Here is a 25,010-nt window from a genome sequence, read left to right as displayed (position 1 = left end):
TACGTTGAGATTAAACAGCTTGCCCAAGGTCACCGAGCTGGTAAATGGCTGTATCAGTTATCCATTGCCACGTTAATACTGCCATTTTCCCAGAAAAATCATCCACCAAAAGTCTAATAACAGGTTAATAATAATTATTGGGTGAGTCTATAGGTCAGCTTGGTGGTTCTCTGACTTGGGCCAGGCTCGGCTGATTTCAGCTGGGCTTCCTCATGCCTTTGTGTCCATGGGGCGGCTTTACTTGGCCTGGCCTAGAAGGGCTCCCCTCCACATGGTCCTCCACAGGCTATCCTCAGCATGGTGGGAAGGTTCCAAGAGAGAAGGAAAGTGCACAAAGCCTTTTGAGGGCCAAGATCAGAACTGGTCCATCACTTCTTCCACTCTTTTGGTCAAAGCAAATCACCAGGCCATGCCCAGAGTCAGCCTGGGAGGATGCTCCACAGAGGCATGGGACCCGGGGATGACCCACTACAGTGATGGAGTCAGGATGCAAACTCCAGAGACCTCACTCTTAACCCTCATCCCACAGCCACCTCCCTGTCCAATCTTTAGTTAGTATCTATTTCCAGTTCCATCAGCTGGTGCAGCCAGCGCCTTCATGGGCTCCGTGGAAGGGACAAGGTCCTACCTTCAAGGAGCACACAGCCTCGTTAAGGAGACGCGACACCCACCACGGAAAGTTTGGTAACAACAAAGGCAGGACGAGTGGCAGGGGTGATGAAAGCAACAGGAGTCAAAGGTAGGAAAGGGCGCGGGGACTGGAGAGGCCCGAGGGTCGGGTGGGCATTGATCTGGGTGGTGCAGAACGTGCAGAAATGGGTCCTGTGGTGAGTCAGGAGGGACAAATAGCTCCCCTTCTTCCTCCCTCTGCGAGGTTCTGGTGGAGGGGAAGGAAGATGGAGATGGGAGGGGGGAGGGAGCCCATGAGGAAGGTAGTTCTCTAAATCACCTCTCGGTTGGCCCCTCAGCCATTAGGATTTTCTATTGGCCTTGGACGTGCACTGAGTCCAGATGCCAAGCACAGGCATGTTCCATTCTCATGTGAGTTTACTACCCAGTTTTTTTTTTAATCTATTTATTTATTTTTGGCTGCGTTGGGTCTTTGTTGCTGCGTGCGGGCTTTCTCTAGTTGCGGTGAGCAGGGGCTACTCTTCGTTGCGGTGCGCGGGCTTCTCATTGCAGTGGCTTCTCTTGTTGTGGAGCATGGGCTCTAGGCGTGTGGGCTTCAGTAGCTGTGGCATGCGGGCTCAGTAGTTGTGGCGCACGGGCTTAGTTGCTCCATGGCATGTGGGATCTTCCCGGATCAGGGCTTGAACCCCTGTCCCCTGCATTGGCAGGTGGATTCTTAACTACTGCGCCACCAGGGAAGCCCTACTACCCAATTTTAAGCACGGTGGCTTCCCAGAAAAATCTGCCGAAGAGAGGACCAGGGCAGGTGACTTTATAAAGGCAAGGGGATGGGGCTTTGGGACGGGCAATCAGGAAGAGGGCTTGGGAGGAGACAGAAGAGTGGAGAAGCTGAACAGATGCTGTGAGGAGTGATATTTTGGGGACGGGGGTGATGTGTGAAGATACTTTTTCGCCACACCGCGCAGCATGAGGGATCTTAGTTCCCCAACCAGGGATCGAACCCGTGCCCCCTGCAGTGGAAGCGAGGAGAGGGGAAGCTCGGAGTCTTAACCACTGGACTGCCAGGGATGTCCCGTGAAGATGCTTTTTCAAGGAAATCTTGCCGGTGGTGAGCCGCAGGTCCTTGTGTTCCAGGACACAGCCCTGACCAAAGGCCAACATCACTGCTCAAGGCAGTTTCTTTGAATGCTAAGCTGACCTTTAGGATGGAAACAAGGCAGCTGGTTTCTTCTGGTTTTCTTCCCCCACGGCAGGCTTACCCACAGTAACCCATTTATTTTCTACAGGAGAGCGGTGAGAAGTGCAGGCTTTGGGGTCAGACAAATGTGAGTTCAAATCCTGGCTTTTCCTCTTGCTAACTTTGTCCTCTTGAGTGTGTTATGTAACCTCTCCGAGCCTGTTTCCTCATCTGTTATAATGAGGATAATATCTAACTCGTAGGGCTTTTGTGAGGATTAAATGAAATTACACATGTCAAGTGCTAAATTATTCCTGCACCTAGTAATTGCTTTATTAAAAAGTTAGCTGTTATTATTATAATGATCCTAAAATGTAGTATTATTATCCTCATTTTACATACAAGGGTGGAGACTTGGGGAAGTCAAGTTCACCTGCCCCAGAAGCCCTTCTGAAGGGCCCTGCCTTTGAACAAAGACAGGAAGGAACACATGAGGCCATGACTGAAGGTCACCTAGGCAGATGGAAAGGATCAATGCAAAATCAGAGTGGAGACAAGCATAAAATGGGGGCGAGGTCAGAGGATGATACATGTGCCCCAAATGCTCACAGAGGTCTTCTGGTGGAGGCTCATGGTTGGACCAAATGCCCGCTCTGAAGCCTTGTTGGATGTAGGGATTGGATCCCAGCTGTTCCACATGCTGGCTTCGTGTCCTTAGCTGAGTTACTTTACCCCTGAGACTCATTCTTGCATCTAGCAAGCGGGATAATACCAGCAGCCCTGCTTCACTGGGTTGTGCTGAGGAGAAGGCTGACTAGTCTACGCTGAGCACAGCGCCGGGCACGTAGGATGGCTCCTGAGACCTGGGGCTGCCCACGTGACCCCAAACGGAGAACCTGGGTCTCTGAAGGATGGGGAGAGGATCCAAGGCTTCTGGATGCTGCTAAAATGACCCGAATTGTGGTTCCGTTATGCAAAGAGGGGCCTGTGATACAGAGAAGGGTATTCCCCAGAGCATGAGGAAATTACTTTAAGCTTGAGCAGGCGGTATTTGGGTCAGTGATGAGAAAGAACTTCCTGAAATTCAGGGTTGTCAAATTAAATGAGAAAAAACAATTTGGGACTGTTGTGCCAGCGTCTGCTCTAGGAGTAAAATATCTGCCCATCTTCCTGGGCTGGGCAAGAAGTGTCATAACGAGATGCGCCCACACAGTCTCTGTGGGCAAATGAGCCTCAAAATACACATGTCACAGCAAGGGCTGGCTGTGAGCCTGGACTCAGTGACAAGGGCCAGAGAGCTCATAGAAGCTGACCATGGTTTGGGGGCAGGGGGCAGGGCGAGCTGATCTAGCTTTGAAAACATGTGCAAGGACTGACCCAAAGCCTTAAAATTCTTCATTCCGTGTGCTTTGGAGTCACTCTGGGGCTAAGCAGGTGGACACCCAGTGTCAACACAGACCTGAGGGAGGAAACCAAATGACTGTTTGGAGGAAGGGGCTGTCGCTGATCAGAGCCACTTGAACAAAGGCACAGGCTGGGCAGCAGCCTTGCTGGCGGTTGTCAGGCAGCAGTGAGGACCATCTGCCAAGGACATTAGGCAGCTTTTCTGCACAGGGAGGAGTGTCAGGTTGTGAGACCACATGGCTGCCACCCAGCTGGGAAAGGCCACTCCTGGCCCCCAGACCAAGTCAAATCTTCCTGCACTTCCAGGAATTGCCACTAGGGGAGAACACGGCTCCCAAGGACTAGGAGGCAAGTCAAGGCCACGAACTAGAACGCCTCCAGACATTATTCACTTTTGCTACCTTCTCATCATTCTTGAAGGCCTGAGCTCCCTGGGAGGAGAAAGGAGTGGGGAGCATTCCCACAGGTGGGAACTCGGTGCCATTGCCTTGGCCTCACCTGCTGAGGAAGTGCCGGGGATCCTGAGCCATGGAGGCCCTCCTGGTCTTGCTACGATGCCAACAGCCCCTCCCGGGACCCATTGTGTCACGAGCAGGAGGGGGCCTGGTCAGAGCACAGACCCGGACATTCACACACCTGACTCCGAGGTCTGCCTCAGGAGATCCCAAGAAGGGCCTCTGGGGCCCCCAGCTCCGCTCCTACGCACTTTCCCCATCATCTTCCACCAGCGGCCAAGACCACACTCTCCCAGTGCCTCAGTCTTGGCTTAATGTGAGAAAAGCACCTGATAAACTCCCTGAGGCGGAGGGAGCCCTTTGTCCCCACCAAGGCAGGCACTGCTAAGCCAGGGCGTTCTCTCTCCAGAGCCCTCATCATCCACAGAACCCTTCTGGACATGATATTCTAGGACACCCACTACTAATCCATCAGAATTGGCGCACAAGGTAAAACTTATGTGGTGTGGTTGTCTTAAGGGGCCAGAAGCCTTTAGAAGGAGTGCCACCGCAGAAATGCTGAAGGGGCAGTAATGAACCAGGAATGCACAACTGAAGTTAGGGAAGAATTCCAGGTATTTAAGAAACAAAGACCGTCCCTTTGGGCAGGGGCAGAGAGATGACAGCGTAGGCACGTCTACCTGCAAGTCCGTTCTATCTGGGTCCTTTAGCAAGTCAAGGCCGTTCAACTCCACAGACACCAATGCCAGGCCTGCACAGGCTTCTGTGCTAGGGGCTCCCTGCCCTCAAGGAGTCCAGTGAAGAGAGTGTGCACATAAGCCAACAGCAGCAGAATTAGGCAGAATATGAGTGGTGCCTTTCAAAGAAACACAATGGCCAAGGCATTGAAAGTGGGGAGGAAAGTGATCACTCTGGTTGGAGGATTATCAGGAAAATGTCCTGAAGGAAGCAGGACCTTGAAGGAGGCAGAAGTGGAGATGGGGGACAAGGGGTCAGGAACGTTAGTTATGCCAGCTGGGGGGAGTGCTTGAGCAAAGCCATGGGGCGAGGGAAGCTCAGGCAGATTCAGAAAATGGGGACACGTCCAGGGACGGAGCAGGGAAGCAGAAAGTGAAAGCAGGAAGTATGACTGGGGCCATGCCTTGGAGGTCCTTGCATGCCAGGAAGAGGTTTGTCCTCCGAAGCCACCACCCAGAAATCAGCAACTGCGGTGTGATGTCCCCAGGACAGGGGAGGCTCTCAGGAGGCCTTTCGGAAGCCTGCCCTTTCCCTCTTTCTTTCTAAACACTTCTCTGTGTCTTTGCTTATGCTGTTCCCTCCTCCAGAAATGCCCTTCCCTCCTACTCAACCTTAGAGTCCCAGCACAAAGTTCACCTCCTCTGTGAAGCCTTCCCTGGCTCCCTTATGTAGTTATTAGTCCCCCAAAGTACTCCCCCAGCTCTTGGCTCATTCCTTATATGTAACTTATAGATCAATGTTCTGTTCCCCATTAGTCTATCTGTCTCCCCATTAGTTTGTAATCTCCTGGAAGTCAGGGGCTATCTCTATACTAGGAATTATACTATTCTTATACTAGTCCTCATACTAGGAATGCATAGTCTATATACTCCTAGCACCTTGCACAGAGAACACTGCCGATAAGTGGGGGAGGGACGGAAGGCATCAGTTCTGGTCTGAGGCGCTGTCAGCTGTGCCCCGTGGCCTGGCCTCCTGGTTTTATCTGCCTCACATGACCTGGTACCTTCCAGCTGGAGCCCTCAGCTTCCCCCGCCCCCAGCTCTGGAGGGAGGAAGACACACCTCCCATCAGCTGCCTCGCTGCCAGGTGCCTGCTAGCACCTCATTAACCCAGCTGGCCCCCACCCTGCCCTGAGAGGTGTGGGCTGGGCAGAGTTCAGGGATCAAGGAAGTCTCCCTGACCTTTCTGCCCATGAGGAAGGGGAGAAGGGACTAAGGGCCCACTACACCAGCCCCAGAAGTCACCCTCCTGCTGTGCTGGACGGAGGCTTTTGGTCCTCAGAGCTCCGTTCTCGGACAGACAGACACCTCACTAGCTGTGGCGTCCAGCTGGGGACTTGATGAGGACCGCCTGCACTGGGGCAGAAACAGAGGCACGGAGCAGGGATAGGACTCAGGCTAGGGGGAACTCCCTGGCGGTCCTGTGGTTAGGACTCCTTGCTTTCACTGCCGAGGGCGCGGGTTCAATTCCTGGTCGGGGAAGTGAGATCCCACAAGCTGTGTGGCATGGCCAAAAAAAAGTGGGGCGGGGGGAATGTGAGGGAAGGCGGGGTGGGAAGAAAGACACATACCCAGGTGCCACCCAGTAGAGGCCAACCCGCCAACCTGCCAACTCTTCCGGCTTCCTTCAGCTCCCTGAGCTGTGTTCCCCTCTGAGCCTGTCGCAGGCAGGGGTCTTCTCTCTACAGCGCAGAAGTGACGAGGCAGGCTGTGAGACGAACCATCTGACGAGGCCGGAATGGAACAGATAGAGCACAGGAGTCCGGTTTCCCACCCCACACGTTCCTGCGGCCACTCCTCCAGCTTCTAGACTCCAGCTTTCCCTGAGAACCTCTCCTCCCAGAGAGGCTGGAGACCGGCCCCGGGGCAGTGGCAGGTGGAGGTTGGATCTCAGCCTCGAGACAAGTGAAAGGGTTAACGCTCCTATGTCCACTGGCCCAGTCTAGCCAGCTCTCTCCGCGCCTGTAAGTCCGGGCTTGCCTCTGGTGTTCTCTCAGTTTCCATTCCCCTCTTACTCCTTCCACTTGGGAGGACACCCTTGGCACCAGCAGTGTCTGGGGTGTCATTTAATACTGCCAGTAATCAGCACCTCCTGTTTACTGGCTCTCTTTCCCTCATGGCTACTCTTGTCATCCCTGGATCCCTCTCTGCCTCTCTCTCACAGACACACGCACACACACACACACACACACACACACACACACGATTCCTGCCCCACACAACTTCTCTCCCTAAAACAGATCCGGATCAATTGGGAGGCAGGAAACAGGAGGTAGGATGCGGAGAGCTGGAGGTGCCAACAGCTCTTCTGAACTAACAGAGCAATCGCATAACAGCAAGCTCAGAACAGGAGAATAGTGGAGGGCAAATAGGAGGAGGGCAGACGAAATTAGAAAGTATCAAAGGATAAAGATTCCTCTTCCAAATCAAACAGAGTCATCAGAGTCGAGGATTGGAACACTTCAGATCATTTGTGGGTTTAATATGCCAGCAAAGAGAGGAGAGAGATTGGACACCCTTTCCCCAGTGATACAATGAGAGGATGTCTGTACACTTCACCGCATAGCCATTTTTTAAAATAAATTTATTTATTTATTTATTTTTAATTTATTTTTGGCTGCATTGGGTCTTCGTTGCTGTGCGCGGGCTTTCTCTAGTTGTGGCGAGTGGGGGCTACTCTTTGTTGCGGTGCGCGGGCTTCTCATCGCGGTGGCTTCTCTTGTTGCGGAGCACGGGCTCTAGGTGCGCCGGCCTCAGTAGTTGTGGCACGCGGGCTCAGTAGTTGTGGCTCGCGGGCTTACTTGCTCCGCGGCATGTGGGATCTTCCCGGACCAGGGCTCGAACCCGTGTCCCCTGCATTGGCAGGCAGATGCTTAACCACTGCGCCACCAGGGAAGTCCCCGTGTACCCATTTTACAGGAGGAAGACCCAGGACAGGGTGGAGGGCTGGAGGCATTCAGACCTGCTCCCGTCACCCCTCCCCCCCCAATGGGTCTTCAGCTTCATGATTGTGAGAAGACAATGACCACACATCCATGGACACTTCTGATTCCATGTCCAGCGTTTCTGTCAGATGATGTGTCCTGATCTGGGAATGTGAAAATGTGCCCTTTATTTTGCTGCCGGCTGTAGGTGCTGGGCCGCCCTCCTGAAGCCTTCAATGTGGCTGTTTGCCAGTGAAGAGCGAGGGTGCCCCCATCTGATACCCCTGTCCTCCCACCCCCAGACTTGGTTAATGGGAGAAGTGTTGGGTCAGCCTCAGCCTGGCACCAGACGCCATCCCTAGAGCAAAGGTGAAGTCCAACCTTCCACCAGATGGCTGGAGCCGGCAAGCAGAGATAAGGGTCACACTTTGGACTCCACAGCCAGAGTGGGGGGCAGTGCCCCCGGGGTCCGTGAACCCCGACACCCCTTCTGCTGCGGGTCCTGCTCCCCTGCCTGGTTAAAGGAGGAAGACGGGGCCGAGACCAGGGCAGTGGGGGGCTAGTCAGTCACTCACGGCACGCGTAAAGCGAGATGGGCACCTGCTGCGGGTCACTCGGTCATCACCGCTGCCGGGCCGGGGGGAGGGGGGCGCGGGGGGTTGCAGCGCACGAGGGCGGCGGGCAAGCCAGGGTGGGTGGCGACTTCAGGGGCGAGGGGAAGCGGGGAGGGGTCCCTGCGGAGCGAGCCCTCCTCGGCGGGGGAAGGTGGTGGCCGCAGCCCGGGCAGAGCCGCTCGGTCCCCACGGGCGCCTACTGCGCCGCGGGTCCGGTGCCCGCGGGAGAGGGAGGAGCCAGCCCGCGGCCCCGCCCCTCCGTCCCCTCCCTCCCGGCCCGGCCCCGCGCTGCCCTGGTCCCGCGGGCCGCTCGGTCCCAGACCCGGCCGGGCCGCGAGGCGGGCATCGCCGGGGGAGCAATCGGCGACCGGGGGGCTGGTAGCGCGGGCAGCGGGCGCCGGGACACCTGTGGACACAGGTGAGTGGCGGGAGGGCGGGGGCGTGGCGCCGGGGCTGGGGGCGCGGGGCCGAGAGAAGGGGAAGCCGGGGCAAAGCTCGGAAAGGACCCTGGGGAGGAAGAGGGACTCAGAGCCCTAGCAGGGAGGATTGTTGGGAGGGGGCCCGGGAGACGAGGAACGTTGTTGTCCCCTGCTCATAACTCAGAGGAAAAGTAAGGGGCGGGCTGCGCGGGATTCTGGGGCGCACCTGGAGGGAGGCCAGCACCTGCTTAGGCGGTCTCTCCTCTCCAGGCGCTGCCGCCCCAGAGAGCGGGTCCTCTATCCAGGTTTAGGGGGAGGGGATGGAGCCCCGCGCGCGCGGCTCCCAGCCCCACGGAGGAGTTCCCATTGGCTGGGGAAGACCAAATAGAGCCTGCTCCCACTCGGCTCGTCTGTAAGGCCAGCGGCCGATAGCTGTCTGTGGCCTGGAGGGTCCAGGTAAGGGGTGGGGCAAGCTTTAAAGTAAAAGACCAGATAGTAAGTATTTCAGACTCTGAAGCCGCTGTGGTCTCTGTCACAGCTAGCAGGAACGTAGTCACAGACAACTGGCCAAGGAGGCGGTGTGGCTGTGTTCCCATAACACTTTATTTATGGACATGGAAATTTGAATTTCAAATAATCTTCGTATGTTGTGAAATGTTATTCTTCTTTTGACTTTTTCCAACTATTTAAACATGTAAAAAACATTCTTAGCCTGTGGGCTGTGCAAAAACAGGTGGCAGGCGGGGCTGTGTCCAACGGGGCCCCTGCGGCTCCGCGCCCCGGACACTCACCCCGCACTCCCGTGTATGGAGGAGGGGAGGGTGTAGCTAGGTGCAAGGGGCATCCCCCCACCTGGGGGCATCCAGGAACCGAGGGACCCTTGCTCCCAGCTACTCTTAGGACTTCAGCATCCTTTGAGGCCAGGGTAGGAGCTGGCACCCCAAATGCGCAAATGTGGAGGGGGCATAGTTCCAAGGGGCTTCCTACCCAGCATGTCGGCGTGTGCCCGACCCCCACCAAGTCATAGATGAGGCAGCTGTGCTCTCCCAACAAGTAGTCTTGGCCCTCCCTCTCCCCTTCCCTCTCTTCCCCTCCCCCTCCCCCCCTCTGTCTCCAGCCTGGTGCCACCCACTGATCAAGGCTGGCCCTTCCATTCCTTATTTTCTCTCTGCAGCCTCAGCGGGTCCCTTTCTCCTGAACATTGGAGTTATGACCCTTGGGAGGTGACCCAGGAGAGAAGGGATGCACGCCTTTGGTCCTCCCAATGAGGATCGCCTCCAAGGACTGGTGGCCTCCCGCATTGAGACCTATGGGGGCCGGCTTCGGGCCTCCACCCTGAGTACTCCTGGCAGTCTCTATCCCCGAGGAGGCCCCGTGCTGGTGAGTCCAGGCTGTGTCCCAAAGGTGACCGGGGTGGGGCAGGGGGGAGGACACCCAGGCTTTCAAGTCTCTGTCCCCTTGCCAGGCCTTGGACTGCTCTATTCTTAGCCCACACCCCTGCCTTCTTTCGTGGGTTGTGAGGGAGAGGACGGCCGTGCTGGGCCAGGCTCCCGGGACTCCACACCCATCCCAGACAGACGGGGCAGGTGAGGCAGAGAGCCGGGAGGGGCCAGGCCCCCAGTGCTGTTAGACTGGTCACAGGCACGGAGCTGGTGGGGAAGGTCACCAAACCCAGGGTTTGGCACCTCCCAGACTCCCACCTCTACTTGGGAGGAGCCGGTGGGCTCCCTGAAACCTGCCTCCCTCTGAGTCAGGTCTGGAAGAAGAGCAAAGGTTCAAGGTGTTCCTACTCTACAGGTGGGGAGGGGTGTGAGGGCCTGCCCAGCTCCACCCCAGCTCCACCCTCCTGGCGGCCTCCAGTGCTGACCAAGGAAATGGGTGTGGGGGCGCAGCAGTCTTTCCCTCAGCCTCCAGGCTCTCCCTCCACCTTGAGGTCAGTTCTGCTTCCAGCCGGGGGTATCCCCTGCCTGGCTGGAGGAGGGTTTGGCCCTGGGAGGCAGCTGAGGGTGGGAAGGGAGACTAGGATGTCTGTGGGGTAAATCAGGCCATGGGCAGATCAAGGAATGTGACCAGGCCTGCCCAGGAGGAGACTTCTGGCCCAGGCCTCAACTTCTCACACGGAAGGGCAGCCACTCCCAGCTGGATGGGACATGCCCCGGGGAGGAGGCCGTGTATGTGAGTGCCCCCATCCCCACGTGCGCGGGAGGCTGTGAGGGCCCCAGAATGCGTGTGCACCGGGCGCTGTGCACGCACGGCCGTGGTGCAGGGAGCACACACGGGAGTGGGGTTGGAGGGGGACGCTGGGACACACACAGAGCCTGGGCATGTGCGTGCCTGTGCTCCTGCGCTGCATGAGGCCCCGCTTCTACCCGCTGGGCCCCCTGGGGACCCGGGCCTGGTGGGCCCCTGCCTGGCCCAGCGGCCTCCCTGGCAGTGGCTGCTGTGACTCAGGGCCAGAGCGGCTCTCACCAAACTGGTTTGAGGGGAGAGGTGAGCCGGCCCAACTTGCCGGCATAGGGGATGCTGTCCGGAGCCAAGCCAGGCCCCACTGCTTGTCTGGGACTTCTGTAGGGAGAGGACACCCCCAGAACTCCCCCACTCCTCCTCCAGGATCCCAGTCGCCGACGCCTCCAAGGCTATGTCCCCTTTACCAAGGGTTCTGGCCCGGCCCGAGGCCTGTCTCCCCTGAGGCTGCGAGAACCAGATCCTGAGAAGAGGCATGGAGGCCCCTTTGGGGTTGGGACACCTCACTTCCCCAAACTCAAGGTAAAGGGTCCCTCTCCTCCCATCCCCAAGCTCACAGCCTGAGCTGCGATGTCCTCCAGAGACCATCAGAGCTGAGAACACGGGAGCCCCTCCAAGAAGCAGGATGCGGCTCTGTCTAGAGACCCTCTCAGGGGAGCATCTCTAAGCCAGGCTGCCTCGTAAAGATGCCCGCTTGATGGGCAAGTGTCAAAATGTTCCTGAGACCACTGGTTCCCTAAGTCCCGTTCTGGTCTCCACCTGAAGGTCCCTCTGAAGGGTTCTGTCTCAGGAGAGCCCTGGAAGCTATCTTTCTGGTCAGGGAGCCCGGGTCAGACCCCTTTGTCCAAGGACCTTTCTGCAGACAAGGTGCCTCTCCATCCGTGTTCCGGCAACACCCTGTACCCTGTAATCCCAGCCAGGATTGATCCTCGTCCCTCGGGCCTGCGTGTCCTCACTCAAGCTCAGGGCAGCTTGCCACCTCACACACACACACACGCACACACACACACACACACACACACACACGCAGCCCTTCCCGGGCCAGGAAGTGGCCAGGACTAATCCCCTCTCGGCGCCCCCAGGAGGTCACCAGAGCCCACGAGCTGGAGGTGAGGCTGCACACGTTCAGCATGTTTGGGATGCCCCGCCTGCCCCCAGAGGACCGGCGGCGCTGGGAGATCGGAGAGGACGGTGACAGCAGCCTGGCCATTGAGAAGTCCTGGAAGGAGCTGGTGCCTGGGCACAAGGTGGGCCTGGGACACAGTGTCTGTCCCTGTGGGGTCCTAGACACACACACACACACACGCACACACACACACCCCTCACCTCTGACCTGGAGGAGGGAAAGGCCTTGGGCAGTGGGGTCTGCAGGGACAGCACTTGGAGGCATCTTGCTGTAGCTTCAGATCCCGGCCCCGCCACATACTAGTGAGACCTCGGTCAAGACAGCAAACCTCTCTGTGCCTCGGTCGCCTCCTCTGTGACCTGGGGACAACACCCCCTACACACTGGAGGATGGGTGGAGGGTTAAAGGCTTTCTGTGCAGTAGCTCTGGTAGCATTCAGCAGATGGCAGCTGCTGGTCTTGTCATCATTCCCCAGCTGAACCAGCCCTATCCCCACCCAGGAGATGAGCCGGGAACTCTGCCACCAGCAGGAAGCGCTGTGGGAGCTACTGACCACGGAGCTCATCTACGTGCAGAAGCTCAAGATCATGACGGATGTGAGCCGCCCTCCCCGCCCCATCCCCAGCAACCCCGGCCCCCGGCCCCATCCTCGGCCATTTACCGTGTCCCTTGAATCACCCCCCGTTCTCCAGACCGGAAGGGGCACGGCTGTTGGGGAGAAGGGGCAGGACACCAAGACCCCCCTGACCTGAGCCCTGCCCGGGGTCTTGGGAGAGAGGCTCGCGGTACTGAAGATGGGGGTGGGGATGCTGTGAAGGGCTGGCTAGGCTGGGGTCTGAGAGGAGGAGGTCAGGCGCTGAAAGCCCTCCCTGCATCCAGCTCCTAGCCGCCGGTTTGCTGAACTTGCAACGAGTGGGTCTGCTGACGGAAGTGAGTGGGCACTCGGGGTGTGGGACCCAGGGAGTGGGGGGCGGGGCCACAGAGCGGAATTGCCACCCCCATTTACCCTGCCCTCCCCACTCCCCTCCTTGCTCTAGACCCCAAGCAGGCTGCAGGTCCCATCCAGCCCCTGCCACTCGGGCTTAGCCGTCCCTGCCTGCCCACGGCCCGTGCTGCCCGCAGGTCACCTGCGGAGGCATGTTCCGCTCCTTCCTCCAGGTGTCAGCTGAGACCCTGTTTGGAAATGTCCCCAGCCTGATCCGAGCCCACCGGAGCTTTTGGGAAGAGGTGCTGGGGCCCACCCTGGAGGAGACGCGAGCCTCGGGCCAGCCTCTGGACCCTGTCAGCCTGCAAAACGGCTTCCTGTCGGTAAGGCGGGGAGAAGGGCCCCATCTGGATGGGGCAGGACTGGGAGAGCCCCAAGTGGTCCTGTCCGCTGGAATGCTCATACCACTGGCATCCTGCCGTGACTCGAGGGGGTCCAAGGGCACGACCCCTACCCCTAAATACCACCTCACCTCTTACCTTCATTCCACCAGTATGACCTCTGTCCCGAAGGCTCTTTGGGCTTCTGGAGCCCCCAGAGGGCAGCTATCTCAGGGAAGGGCTACACCTAAGCTCTCATCGACCATGAAATCTTATGTCCTGGACAGAGGCCCATTGACAAGCAGCAGGGGCCTAAGCGACTTGTCCCTCAGGGGCCTGGGGGGAGGGGATGTGAAAGGCCACAGGGTACCCAGAGCGTGAAGGGTGATAAGAGAAAGCAAGAGGCCCAGGATCCGACTTTCTCCCAGTTCACTGGCCAGGGAAACGTGGCCTTGCAGAGTTGGATTGGGGTAGAGAGGCAGGGGGACAGTCTCCTGGGGGCCATTGGTGGCCCTCTTCCCCAGGAGCAGGGCTCTGGGCAAGCCTCAGGTCACCACCCCATGGCCAGGCTGAAATGGGATCCGCAATGCCCTGAAAACGGTCCAGCTAAATTATTGATGGTGGGTGAGGTCCAGAGCAGCGGGGCATGGCGGGGGCTGAGGATGGAGCTCAGAGGGCGGCAGCGGGTCGGCCCCTCGGGACCTCAACTCCTCCTTGGAATCCAGAGAGGGGGGCTGGAAGTGGTGGGGGGTTGGGATTGGCGGGAGCTGGACTGAGGATCTAGGCCAGGCTCCGTCCCCAGCCCGCTCCCCGTGTTCTGCAGCCGAGCCCGCCCCTCATCCCTCCTTCCCCTGCCCGCTCCCCGCCCCACAACTGTCCCTCCAGTTCAGCCAGCGCTTCCAGCCCTACGTCCTATACTGCCTGCGAGTGAAGCAGACCATGGCCTACGCCTGGGAGCAGCAGGACGGCAGCCCTCTCTTCCACACCTTCGTGCAGGTGGCGAGGGGCTGCCGGGGAAGGGGGATGCGGCGGACCTTGATCCAAGGCTGAGCGTATCTCCGGGGCAGGGCAGGAGGGTGGCTTGCAGCCCCCTGACCCCTGCCCACCTGCCCTGGCAGTGGTGTGAGAAACACAAGCGCTCGGGGAGGCAGATGCTGGGGGACCTCCTCATCAAGCCCCACCAGCGCATCACCAAGTACCCACTGCTGCTTCAGGCTGTGCTCAAGAGGAGCCCCGAGGCCCGCGCCCGGGAGGCCCTGACCGCCATGGTAGGGGCCACCAGGGCTGTACCCTCGGGAGTTGGGGGCTGGTGAGTGGGAACGGATCTCCAGGAACTCTTGAGGCCTCTTTCCTTACGTGTATGTGCCAGCGTGGCACTGATGTCGCTGCCTGGGTGGGATGTACAGGCGAGGAGCTGAGCTGTCCTCCCTCCACACCCCACCCTCACCTAGATCGCAGCGGTGGAGTCATTCCTCCGACACATCAACAAGCGGGTGCGCCAGGGCGAAGAGCAGGAGAGCTTGGTGGCTGCCGCCCAGCGCATCGGGCCCTACGAGGTCCTGGAGCCATCCAGCGAGGAGGTGGAGAAGGTGAGAGAGGCAGAGGGAAGGGGGGGGTCCAAAAAAGCAGGGCCCCAGGAAAAGGGATGAAGCCGAGGCCCGCAGCGGGGAGAGGCGGAGGTGCCGTGGGCTGTGTGTGCCCATCCTTCCTTCCTGAGGGTGAGGGTCCCAGGAGCCAGGTACAAAGGGGTAAAACGAAGGCACTGGGATGCTTCCTGTCCTCCAAGAGGCAGGATACCCAGTGCCCTGCTGCTGTGCTCTCTGCGCCCCTCAGAACCTGCGTCCGTTCTCCACGCTGGACCTGACGGCCCCCATGCTGGGGGTTGCTTCTGAGCACACCAGGCAGCTGCTGCTCGAGGGGCCTGCGCGCATGAAGGAGGGGCGAGAAGGGAAGGTGAGGGGGCTGTGGGAGGAGCGGAGAAGATGGCAGAGAACTGAAGAGAAAGGAGGGAGAGACGGTGGGACACAGGATGCGTCAGAAGGCTGGACATGGGAGAAGAGGGGTGTGTGTGTGTCTGTGTGTGTGTGAGTCTGTGTGTGTGTGTGTGTCTGTGTGTGTGTGCGTCTGTGTGTGTCTCTGTGTGTATGTGTGTGTCTGTATGTGTCTGTGTGTCTATGTGTCTCTGTGTGTATCTGTGTGTCTGTGGGTGTCTGTATGTCTATGTGTGTGTGTGTGTGTGTCTGTGTGTGTGTCTGTGTGTGTCTGTGTCTGTGTGTGTCTGTCTGTGTCTCTGTGTGTCTCTGTGTCTGTGTGTGTCTGTGTGTGTGTGTCTATGTGTGTATCTATGTGTGTGTCTGTATGTGTCTCTGTGTGTGTCTATGTGTCTCTGTGTGTATCTGTGTGTGTCTGTGGGTGTCTGTATGTCTGTGTGTGTCTATGTGTGTGTGTCTGTGTGTGTGTCTGTGTCTGTGTGTGTCTTTGTGTGTCTGTGTGTGTCTGCGTATGTGTGTGTCTGTGTCTGTGTGTGTGTGTGTCTGTGTATGTCTGTGTGTATCTATGTGTGTGTCTGTATGTCTCTGTGTGTCTATGTGTCTCTGTGTGTATCTCTGTGTGTATCTATGTGTGTCTGTGGGTGTCTGTATGTCTATGTGTGTGTCTGTGTGTGTGTCTGTGTCTGTGTGTGTCTGTGTGTGTCTATGTGTGTGTGTCTGTGTGTGTTGGGAAGAGGACGTGGTTCTGGCTTTGCTCTGCTTGCTGGCATGGCCCTGAGTCAGCCACTTTCCTGCCTATAAAGTGAGAGATGGGCCCAAACTGACATGGCTCCCAGCTCTCCTATCCCACAGCTCTGCACCTGCCCACACACCCATGTGTGAGCCCCGACCCCTGTCCCGCCTGCCCCCGCTCCAGCTGACCCTCGTCTCTCTCTTCGCTTGCCCCCAGCTGGATGTGTACCTGTTCCTCTTCTCTGATGTGCTCTTGGTGACCAAGACCCTTCGCAGGGCAGACAAAGCCAAGGTTATCCGCCCGCCCCTCATGCTGGAGAAGCTTGTGTGCCGACCGCTCCGAGATCCAAGTATGTCTCTCCTGGGGGGAACTTTTCCTTCTCCCGTCTCATCGGCTGGAGAAGGAGAGGTTGGGAAGGGGATCAGATAAAGTCCAGCCCTGGAAGCAGACCTTCTCCTCCACCCAGGCAGCTTCCTGCTTATCCACCTCACCGAATTCCAGTGCGTCGCCAGCGCCCTCACTGTGCACTGTCCCAGCGCTACAGACCGTGCCCTGTGGCTGGAGAAGACCCAGCAGGCCCAGGTATGTGAAGCCAAGTGTGGGAGCAGGGGGATGGCGGGGGCCCCAGAGCTCAGATCTGGTGCACAAGAGTAGAAGATGGGGAGAGAGAGGGTGGGCTGCACACACCTTCAGACCGGACCTCCTGCCCCTCCGGTGCATCCTCGAGAGGGAGACACAGCCTTGACCAACCTTAAGAGCATGGAAGAGGGACTTCCCTGACGGTCCAGTGGTTAGGACTCCACGCTTTCACTGCTGAGGGTGCAGGTTCAATCCCTGGTCAGGGAACTAAGATCCTGCAAGCTGCATGGTGTGGCCAAAAAAAAAAAAAAAAAAGAGCACAGAAGAAAGCCTTTGGCCAGCTAGGGTACCAGTCCCTGGGAGAGCCAAGACAGCCTCCCCTGAAGGTTTCGAGGCTGTGAAACAATTAACTGCTGAACTTGAGCTTCCGTTCAGCAAACATGAACGGGGCACCTGCTGGGTGCGCACAGACTGGGTGCTGGGGAATCAGAAAAGAATAGAACGCCATTTCTGCCCTCACAGAATACATGCTGCAGCCTAGCTAGACAAACAAGTATACAAATAACAGAAACGTGTGGACGGAATGGAGCTAGGGCAGGGAAGGACGGAATGGAGCTAGGACAGGGACGGAATGGAGCTAGGATGGTTCGCTCTGTCTGGTGGGTTGGTTGGGAGAGGGACTGTGCAGAGGACAGGATGCTTCAGAGGACAGAGAAGGCTTCACAGAGGAGCTACTTTCTGAGCACCGCGGGCGGATGTCTCGGAGCACGTCAGGGCAACAAGGTGGGCAGGAAAGGCATTCCAGATGGAGAGCAGAGTGTGCGACGGTCGGGAATCGGAAGCAGTTGTGTGTGTTGAGAGCACCGTCAGCTGAGTGGTTGGCATTACCAGGGCATCAAGCACAAGGGCAGCACAATGGCAGAGGGGCCAGGGGGGAGGTGCCACCAGATCATGCCCATCCCTGGATGCCGTGCTGGGGAACTTGAACTTTGTCCTGTAAGTGACACAGAGGCAGTAAAAATGTTAACTAGCAGAGTGGAATGACGGGGCGGGGGACAGATTTATGCAACAAAAGCTGAAGGAGTTCAAAAGAAGGGAGACCCGAATGGAGCCATATTGGTTACTGCTTGGTGCCTTAAAGCAACAGAAATGTATTCTCTCACAGTTCTGGAGGCCGGAAGTTGAAAATCAACATGTCAGCCGGGCAATGCTTCCTTTCCATAGCTCTAGGGGAGCATCCATCCCGGCCTCTTCCAGCTCCTGGGGGCTCCAGGTGTTCCTCAGCCTATGGCAGCATCACTCCACTCTCTGCCTCTATCTTCACGTGGTCTTCCTCTCCATGTGTCTCTGTGTCCCAATCTCCCTTTCCTGTCTCTTAGAAAGACACCGGTCATTAACCCAAAATCCAGGATGACCTCATCTTGAGATCCTGCACTGAGGATCTATGCACATCTGCAAAGACCCTTTTTCCAAACAAGGCCACTCACATTCACAGATTCTGGGGGTCAGGACCTAGACCCATCTTTCTGGGGCCACTATTCAACCCACTACAGGAGCAGAATTGCCAAAGAAGAGGGAAGATTTGAGTTGGACTTTAAGGATGGGGAAGACCCTGAGCAGAAGACTCAAGGGAGAAACTGGGCTGGGTTGATTTGGGGGATAACCAGCATGTCTGTCTGAGTCTGGAGGGAAGGGTTTTGTGTGGAGCCAGTGATGAGACGCCAAGTTCTAGGGGACCCCAGGGCCTGTAGAAGAGTGCGGACTGGACGAGACTGAATTGAATTGGTTTGGCAAGTTGACACCAGAGCCACCATAGATTCTTTTTTTTTTTTTAATTAATTAATTTATTTATTTATTTATGGCTGTGTTGGGTCTTTGTTTCTGTGCGAGGGCTTTCTCCAGTTGTGGCAAGCGGGGGCCACTCTTCATCGCGGTGCGCGGGCCTCTCACTGTCGCGGCCTCTCTTGTTGCGGAGCACAGGCTCCAGACGCGCAGGCTCAGTAGCTGTGGCTCCCGGGCCTAGTTGCTCCGCGGCATGTGGGATCTTCCCAGACCAGGGCTTGAACCCGTGTCCCCTGCATTGGCAGGCAGATTCTCAACCACTGCACCACCAGGGAAGCCCCACCATAGATTCTTGAGCAAGGGAAGGCCATGGTGAAATCCGTGTGTTTTGTCTTGAATTGTCAGGTGGCATGTGACAGGTGGGCTGTGGGAGGGAGAGATTGGTGGCAGGAGATTTCCCGTACTAGTTTGGGTATGAAACATAGAGGTTGAGTGCCACGGCCTTAGGGACATGGTGCAAAAAAAGAAGAAAAGAAGAAGAAAGGAGCTGAAGAAGAAAGAAGGACAGGTGAGCCTTAGGGAGACCTATAGAAGCCTCTACCGAACCCATGGTTCAGACCCCAGCTCTGCCTCTTACTAGCTGGGTGACCTTGGGTGAGTTATGTGGCCTCCCTAGTTTTCCGTTTCTTCACCTGCAAAATGGATATAAATAATAACAGTCCTTGTCTCATAGGGAAGATTCAAAGAAACCATTCAAGTTAAGCAGGCAACATGGTGCCTTGGTAACTCAGGTCCACAAGGCCAAGGATGACTTGCTCCTGAGGTTCCTGTGTGAAAGGCTGCTTTGGCAATGACAACTGAAATCATTAGAAAGGGAAACCTGTTTGTCTAGTTGTTGCTTCCTGGGTGGCGTGGGGCATGGGTAGCAAGGTTTAGTTTTAAACAGAAGCACTTTGGAAATGAGGTAATGGGAGACAGCCAAGTAGAGACCTCTTAGGGGTTTGTGGAAATATGGAAACACAGACTAGAGTTCAGGTGAGAAATGAGGGTGAACTATGAAAATTGCTAAGAGAGCAGATCCTAAAAGTTCTTTTCGCAAGGAAAAAAATGTAACAACGTCCGGTGACGGATGTTCACTAGACGTTGTGTGGGTCATTTCATATATACACAGATGTTGACTCATTATGTTGTGCACGTGAAACTAATATAATATGTCAATTATACCTCAATTTTTTATAAAAAGAAGAGGCATTTTGAACAAGTTAAGAAATCATAGTGTAGACAATTTCTAAAGAATGCAACTGCACTATTTTTAAAGAGTTTAAATCAAAGTAGCGCTTCTCATAGGACTTGCTTTAATGAGTAGATTATAATGATTTGTCGTTTGCACGTTAGGTAATTAGGGCTTTGAAACTTTGGAGGATGCGTAAAAAGAGTCTTGTTCTTTAAACAATTTTAAGCATTCTTCCCACAGTCTTACCTATGGCATCGTATCAAGATGTGGAGCGCTTATTCGAGAAAAGGAAAACCAGAGCTTAGTCTCTGTTTAAACACTGTATTTAAAGATTCGAAATTATGAGAGTAAAAAATAAACAGGAGGTTTTCGCCATTAAAAAAAAAAAAAGAAAAAATGATGAAAGGCAGAACCTCAAGGTCTTGTGTCCTCCAGCCCTTCAGGGCTGTCATTTCCTTGGATACCTAAACAAGATGGTGACGGCGCCCAGGAAGCCAGAGGTAGGGGACAGGGTGTGGGTCATCCGCCCTGACCCCTGCTCCAGGCCGGCTCAGAGTCTCCTCTCTCGGTGCAGTGGGGCCTTCTCTCTACACCACCGCCCCCCAGCCCAAGAAGAGACCCGCCACCTTCTCCTTAGAACCCCCAGGGGAACCACTAAAGATTGCTGGCATTTTATTACACAAACTAATTTAGCCCCCAGGAGTTTTACTCCACGCTAACTGAGGTGGAGAAGTCATTTCCGATACCTAACCAAGCAGCGCACAAGCTCCCCGCGTCCCCTTGCAAAACCAAGAACCCTGAAACTTTGAAATGAGTTTGTCCTGCTACTGCCTCACACCAAAGTCTTAGGGAATCCTTTTCGCAGTTACCACCAGTCCTTGTAAACCGAAGAGGGCAGTAGAATACCTACTGATCCCAGGGGTCAGAGTGTTTTTTTCTCCGCCTTACAGAATCGTACATATGTAGATTTATTCCTAGCGGGTCTGGCTGTGTGGCTTCAGCTTTTAGAGAAAATGAGCTTCTCAAGAGGAGAGAGACTGAATCATGGGAAATGTCCATGTTTAGGGGCTGGGAAGAGGAAAAGGAACCAGTGCCGGGAACAGGGAGCTATCAGAGACGAGGCCAAGAGGTGAATGGAGGAAAGAGGCGGGCTCGGAGGGCCCCCAGCCCAGCTCTCACTCATTATCTGCGTCACTTCTCTCAGCTCCGGCCCCACCTGGGAACTGCAGGGATAATGGGAACCACCTTGCAGGACAGACGGGAGAGTTACATTTGTGCTTGACACGCGCCCGGCACTTAATGGGAGTTCCATACATGTTTACTGTTGTCATCTTTAGAAGATGCCAACATCTTCTAAAGGCCAGGGGTGCCTGGCCGAGGGCACCTTCAAGAGATGGTTTTCGTCCGTGATGGGAGACTTGGGGAGGACAGTGGGTGAATTTGGGAGCCGCTCCAGGGGCAGCAGGGAGAGGAGGCATTTCCTCCCAAGGCTTCAGTTCCCCACCAGGGCAAAGGAAGAAGAACCATGGCGTGGGGGGAGTCCTCCCTTTTCCCGGCTTTGTGGGGATGTCACATTCTGGCCCAGGTACCAGTTTCCTCTTCCTTTCCCACCCTGCCCCCAACATGTCTCTCCTCTTACCCAAGCTGAGATGATCCTCCCAGGGTTGCTAGAGAGCCTTTGGGGTGGCCAGGGGCCCTTCAAACAGCCCCGTCCCTGATACCTGATCCCTGGTACCTGAGGTGTCGGGTCCTCCATCCCCACCCCAGCCCCTAGCCTCCCTGCTTCTTCCCAGGTGGGCCCACGGGAGAGTTTAGTGGAGTTGCTTGTATGGGACAGATGTTCCTTCCAGACCACCCCCAGCCGCCTTCCTCCAGTTCTTTTCCTCCACACACCATCTCTATCTTGGACATCCCAAAGATAAACTTGAACTTGGGTCATATGGGGCCAAAGGGCATCTCAGCAGGCTGCCCCAGCCCCACCCTGACCCCAGCCCCACCCTGACCCCAAGAGCGGCTCCTCCCACCCTCGTTATTCCTCCCCACACTCTGCACAGCTGGGAGATGCGGAAAAGGTCACAGAACCTGGCCTGGTGTGCTGGTCTCCTGCCCCCAGACCCCATCATCCCTGGCTCTGGCCAACAGAGCAAGTCTTATGAGACTGCTAAGAATCCTTGCATGAGCTAGTGACTGGGAAGCCAGGGCAGGAAAATTGGAAATACAAGCCTGAGGTCATTTTCCTGTCCCTGTTCATCCTTTTCTCCAACATGTCTCTTGTACAGACCCAGCTACCCCCTACCCCGTTGTGTTTCTGGAGAGGCTTTGGGAAGGTCCAGAGTTGCCTAAGAGTTGCTGGTTCATATACCTGAAGGGGGTGGGGGAGGGGGATATTCAAATTACTTAGTAACCAGAATGGCATGGGCATCAACCAATCAGAGTAGAGCTTGGGGAGCGGGGGTGGGGGTGGGGGCGGGGTCCTAGAGGCCCCCTGCTGTGCCAGATGTTATCCCTCTGCTGGGATCTTGGGGGGCAGGGTAATCCTGGCGAAGGAAGGTGGGAGGCTTGGGCAGTAGCCCTTTGCTCACCAGCATGAAAGTACTTCAATATGTGCACAATGATAAGGCCATTCCAGCCAGTGCTGGTATCAGTGCCGCCCCCAGTAGCCTCCACCACCTCTTTTTGCCAAGCCTCCGCCTTCGGCCTCTCCAAGGGTTCCCTTGCCATCCCTCCCCTCCCTCAAGAGAATGTTGTCCTTTGGTAATTCCTGACCCTTTCTAAGGCTGCCCTTGAAAAATAGTGCAGTTACTGAACTAGGACTCACAGAGAAAGACCCAGTCCCAATTCCGCTTCTCTCTACCTGTGCGCCCTGGATCAAGTCCACTCATCTTTCTAAGTCTCGTTTTCTCATCTGTAAAATTGGCTAATATACTGCAGGGTGATGGCGTGTGTCAAATGACTGCCTGCATGTAGAGGTGCTTTATAAACCACTTCTCAGATGTCACTATTTTATTCTGGTGGCGCCTGTATGAAAATGCTAAGGAAGACAAAATATAATGTATCCTCTCTCCATTCCTCTTGGGATGGTCTTGTTGTCAACTCTGAAGGACAACAGAGTCCTCAACCCAGGACAAAGCCTGCCCCTGCCCCTGCCTGCCCTGGTGGTAGGAAAAAGAGTAACCTGAAGGCCCAGCGTCATTCAGAGCAATTATGCCACCATCACCACCAATCAGGGAGGGCTTCCTGAAGGAAGAAACAGACCAGACCTTGGCTTGCCAAGGGGATATGAGAGGCAGGAAGAACGTACAGGTAGGAAAAGGGGCCTTATGTTTACCCCACACATCCTAGGACCAGCTCAAGATTTCAAATACTGGCTCTGTCCTACTTTCCCGCGGCATGACCTTGGCAGTTACTTAACCGCAGAGTCTCTGTTTCTCAGGAGTAAAGTAGGAGCAAAAAAATCTGCCTCATAGGGCGGTGGTGAAGGTGAAGCAAGATAATGTATGGAAAGCACTTAGCATGGTGCCTGGCATACAGCAGGTGCTCACTAAATGAGAGCTCTTAATGAAAAGTATCCCCACCCCAGGTCGCCCTGCAAAAGCTGAAGGCAGAGGAGTACAGCCAACAGAAGAGGGAGCTCCTGGCCCTCTATCAGGACCGGGACGGGGAGTCCCCGGGCCCCAGGCCCTCCACGCCTTCCGCGGAAGGCTCTGAGAGCAGCACAGAGGGAAGGTAAGACCTACAGGGCGTACAAGGCCTCCCACAGGAGGCGGGCTGCAGGCAGGGAGGGAGGGCAGAGGAGCCCACAAGGTTGGGAAATGGCATTACAGCTTTTGGGGACACTGGGACCAGACTGAGGAATCCAGGCTACAGGTTGGCACCAGCCATGCGAAAGGCCACATGAGACAGCCTATGGGGTTAGCCAGCCTAGGGCTGGCACAGCGTGAAGGAAACAGGCACGAGAGGCACAAATTCCCTGAGAGAATCAGGTTCCCCAGGCCAGGGATGGAGAGTGAAGGCCAGTATGGGTTTGCGGAATGTCAGAGCTGCAGGGACCCGGCTAGTTCAAATCCCCAGAGAGCGTGAGAGTTTCACCCAAAATAACACAGCTGTTGAGCAGCATGGTTATAGAGAAAAAAAGACTCCATCACTGGGGGATAACCTCAGGCGAGCTCAGGAAGCACTCAGCAAATACTTGATAACAAGTTTCTGGACTGAGTGCAGGGGCTAAAATGCCTTAAAGGAGCTTACAGTCTAGCCAGTGAGATGAGAAAAACAATCAGTGCAGTGTAAAAGTGATACCAAAATAAGTTTGGAGGAGGGCCCATTTCTGGATGGAGGGATCAATGGAGACTCCCTGGACTTGAACTTGACCCCTCAGCATCTGACTCTGACCATTTGCTAGTAACTGTAGGACTCCTGAGTCCTCGACCGTCATCCCCCAGCTGGTGGTGACAGAAGACACAGATGAAGATGCTCCCTCGGTACCAGATGATACCTCGGACTCTGGCTATGGCACTCTGGTCCCAGGCTCCCCCAAGGCGTCCCACTTCCCGCCAAACCGTCTACGCTCCAGGGCCTTTCGGCGGGACCCTCGCCTCACCTTCTCCACCCTGGACCTCCGAGATGTTCCTTTGCATCTCCTGCCTCCTGACCCCCAAGCTCCCCAACGCCGAAGCGCCCCTGAACTGCCAGAGGAAAGTGTCCAGAAAGGAGGCAGCCTTCCCAGGGGAGACCCACCGACCTTGTCTGAGGAAGAAGACGGGACCTCGGTTGGAGAGAATGTGGTAGTGGAAAACTTACATAGGGCCCGACTTCGGGGGCAGCTCTCCCCCTCCCCGACCCACGCTGACTCTGCTGGGGAAAGCCCCTGGGACTCCTCAGGGGAGGAGGAAGAAGAGGGGCCCTTCCTGGGACCCGGTTACAGCCCCTCCCCTCACCCGCTCCGGGCCGAGGACATGCTCCGAGAGATCCGGGAGGAACTGGCCAGCCAAAGGATTGAGAGAGTCCCCGAGCCTGGGGACAGCAGACCTCGGAAGCTGACTCGGGTCCAACTGCAGAGGATGCGGGGGCTTCACGTCATACACCTGGACACGCCCCTGTCCACATCGTAAGTGCAGAAGGGAAGCTGGCGTGGGATGGAGCGGAGGGGAAGGCCAGTATGGAGCCAGAGGGGATGCCAGGGCGGGGGGGAGGAGGGGGGCGGGTCAACACAGGAGGGCAGGACCAGAGGGGGGTCATGGCGGGGAGGGGCCTTTAGCTTCACTCTTCACCCCATGTCTGCCTACCTGACACCTGCCTCTTGCCTTTGCAGAGAGGTGTGAGGGAATACCTCCCTAAGAGTGCTGATCACCACCTCCACCCCTGGATTCTACCTCAGGGACACTTCCCCAGGCACCCTGCCCTTCCTGCTCTGAGGACTTTGGGGATTAAGAGCTGTACATTGATGTGTCACAGACACACCAGAGTCCCACATAAAGTTGTGCATAAATATGGCCGTCCAGCCAGCACTAGATAAGGGCGGAGCAAAGAGAACCTGGGGGGTGAGGAGTCACAGACTGAGCACAGGTGACTCCTCTGTCAGTGGGCTGCACGAGGCTGAGGTATTCCCCGCCCCCCTCCCCCCTCCCCCCTCCCCCCCTCGGCCAGGATCATGGCTCTG

General features: G+C 56.3%; 1 protein-coding gene across 8 annotated transcripts; it reads left to right on the top strand.

Annotated features, from left to right (window-relative positions):
• The first annotated feature begins 703 nt into the window (after window positions 1–703).
• PLEKHG6 (pleckstrin homology and RhoGEF domain containing G6) lies at window positions 704–24,818 on the top strand. Of its 8 annotated transcripts, none has more exons than XM_061204676.1 (17): window positions 8,255–8,359; window positions 8,631–8,816; window positions 9,535–9,740; window positions 10,971–11,126; window positions 11,687–11,851; window positions 12,231–12,326; window positions 12,610–12,660; window positions 12,889–13,038; window positions 13,921–14,031; window positions 14,154–14,303; window positions 14,487–14,624; window positions 14,869–14,988; window positions 15,976–16,108; window positions 16,226–16,341; window positions 22,935–23,080; window positions 23,763–24,458; window positions 24,663–24,818. In XM_061204676.1, exons 3-17 carry the CDS (start codon window positions 9,603–9,605, stop codon window positions 24,670–24,672), a joined length of 2,376 nt encoding a protein of 791 aa, XP_061060659.1. In that variant the 5' UTR covers window positions 8,255–8,359; window positions 8,631–8,816; window positions 9,535–9,602; the 3' UTR covers window positions 24,673–24,818. The 8 variants fall into 8 exon arrangements, with proteins under 8 accessions (XP_061060656.1, XP_061060659.1, XP_061060658.1 ...); XM_061204675.1 differs by having other exon boundaries at window positions 23,754–24,458; XM_061204674.1 differs by having other exon boundaries at window positions 12,853–13,038.
• Window positions 24,819–25,010: the final 192 nt, after the last annotated feature.

The sequence above is a fragment of the Eubalaena glacialis genome, chromosome 11, assembly GCF_028564815.1.
Source record: "Eubalaena glacialis isolate mEubGla1 chromosome 11, mEubGla1.1.hap2.+ XY, whole genome shotgun sequence".
In the NCBI taxonomy this organism is placed as follows: domain Eukaryota; kingdom Metazoa; phylum Chordata; class Mammalia; order Artiodactyla; family Balaenidae; genus Eubalaena; species Eubalaena glacialis.
Note: the sequence above shows the minus strand (reverse complement) of the source record. Positions and strands in the feature narration are given on the sequence as shown.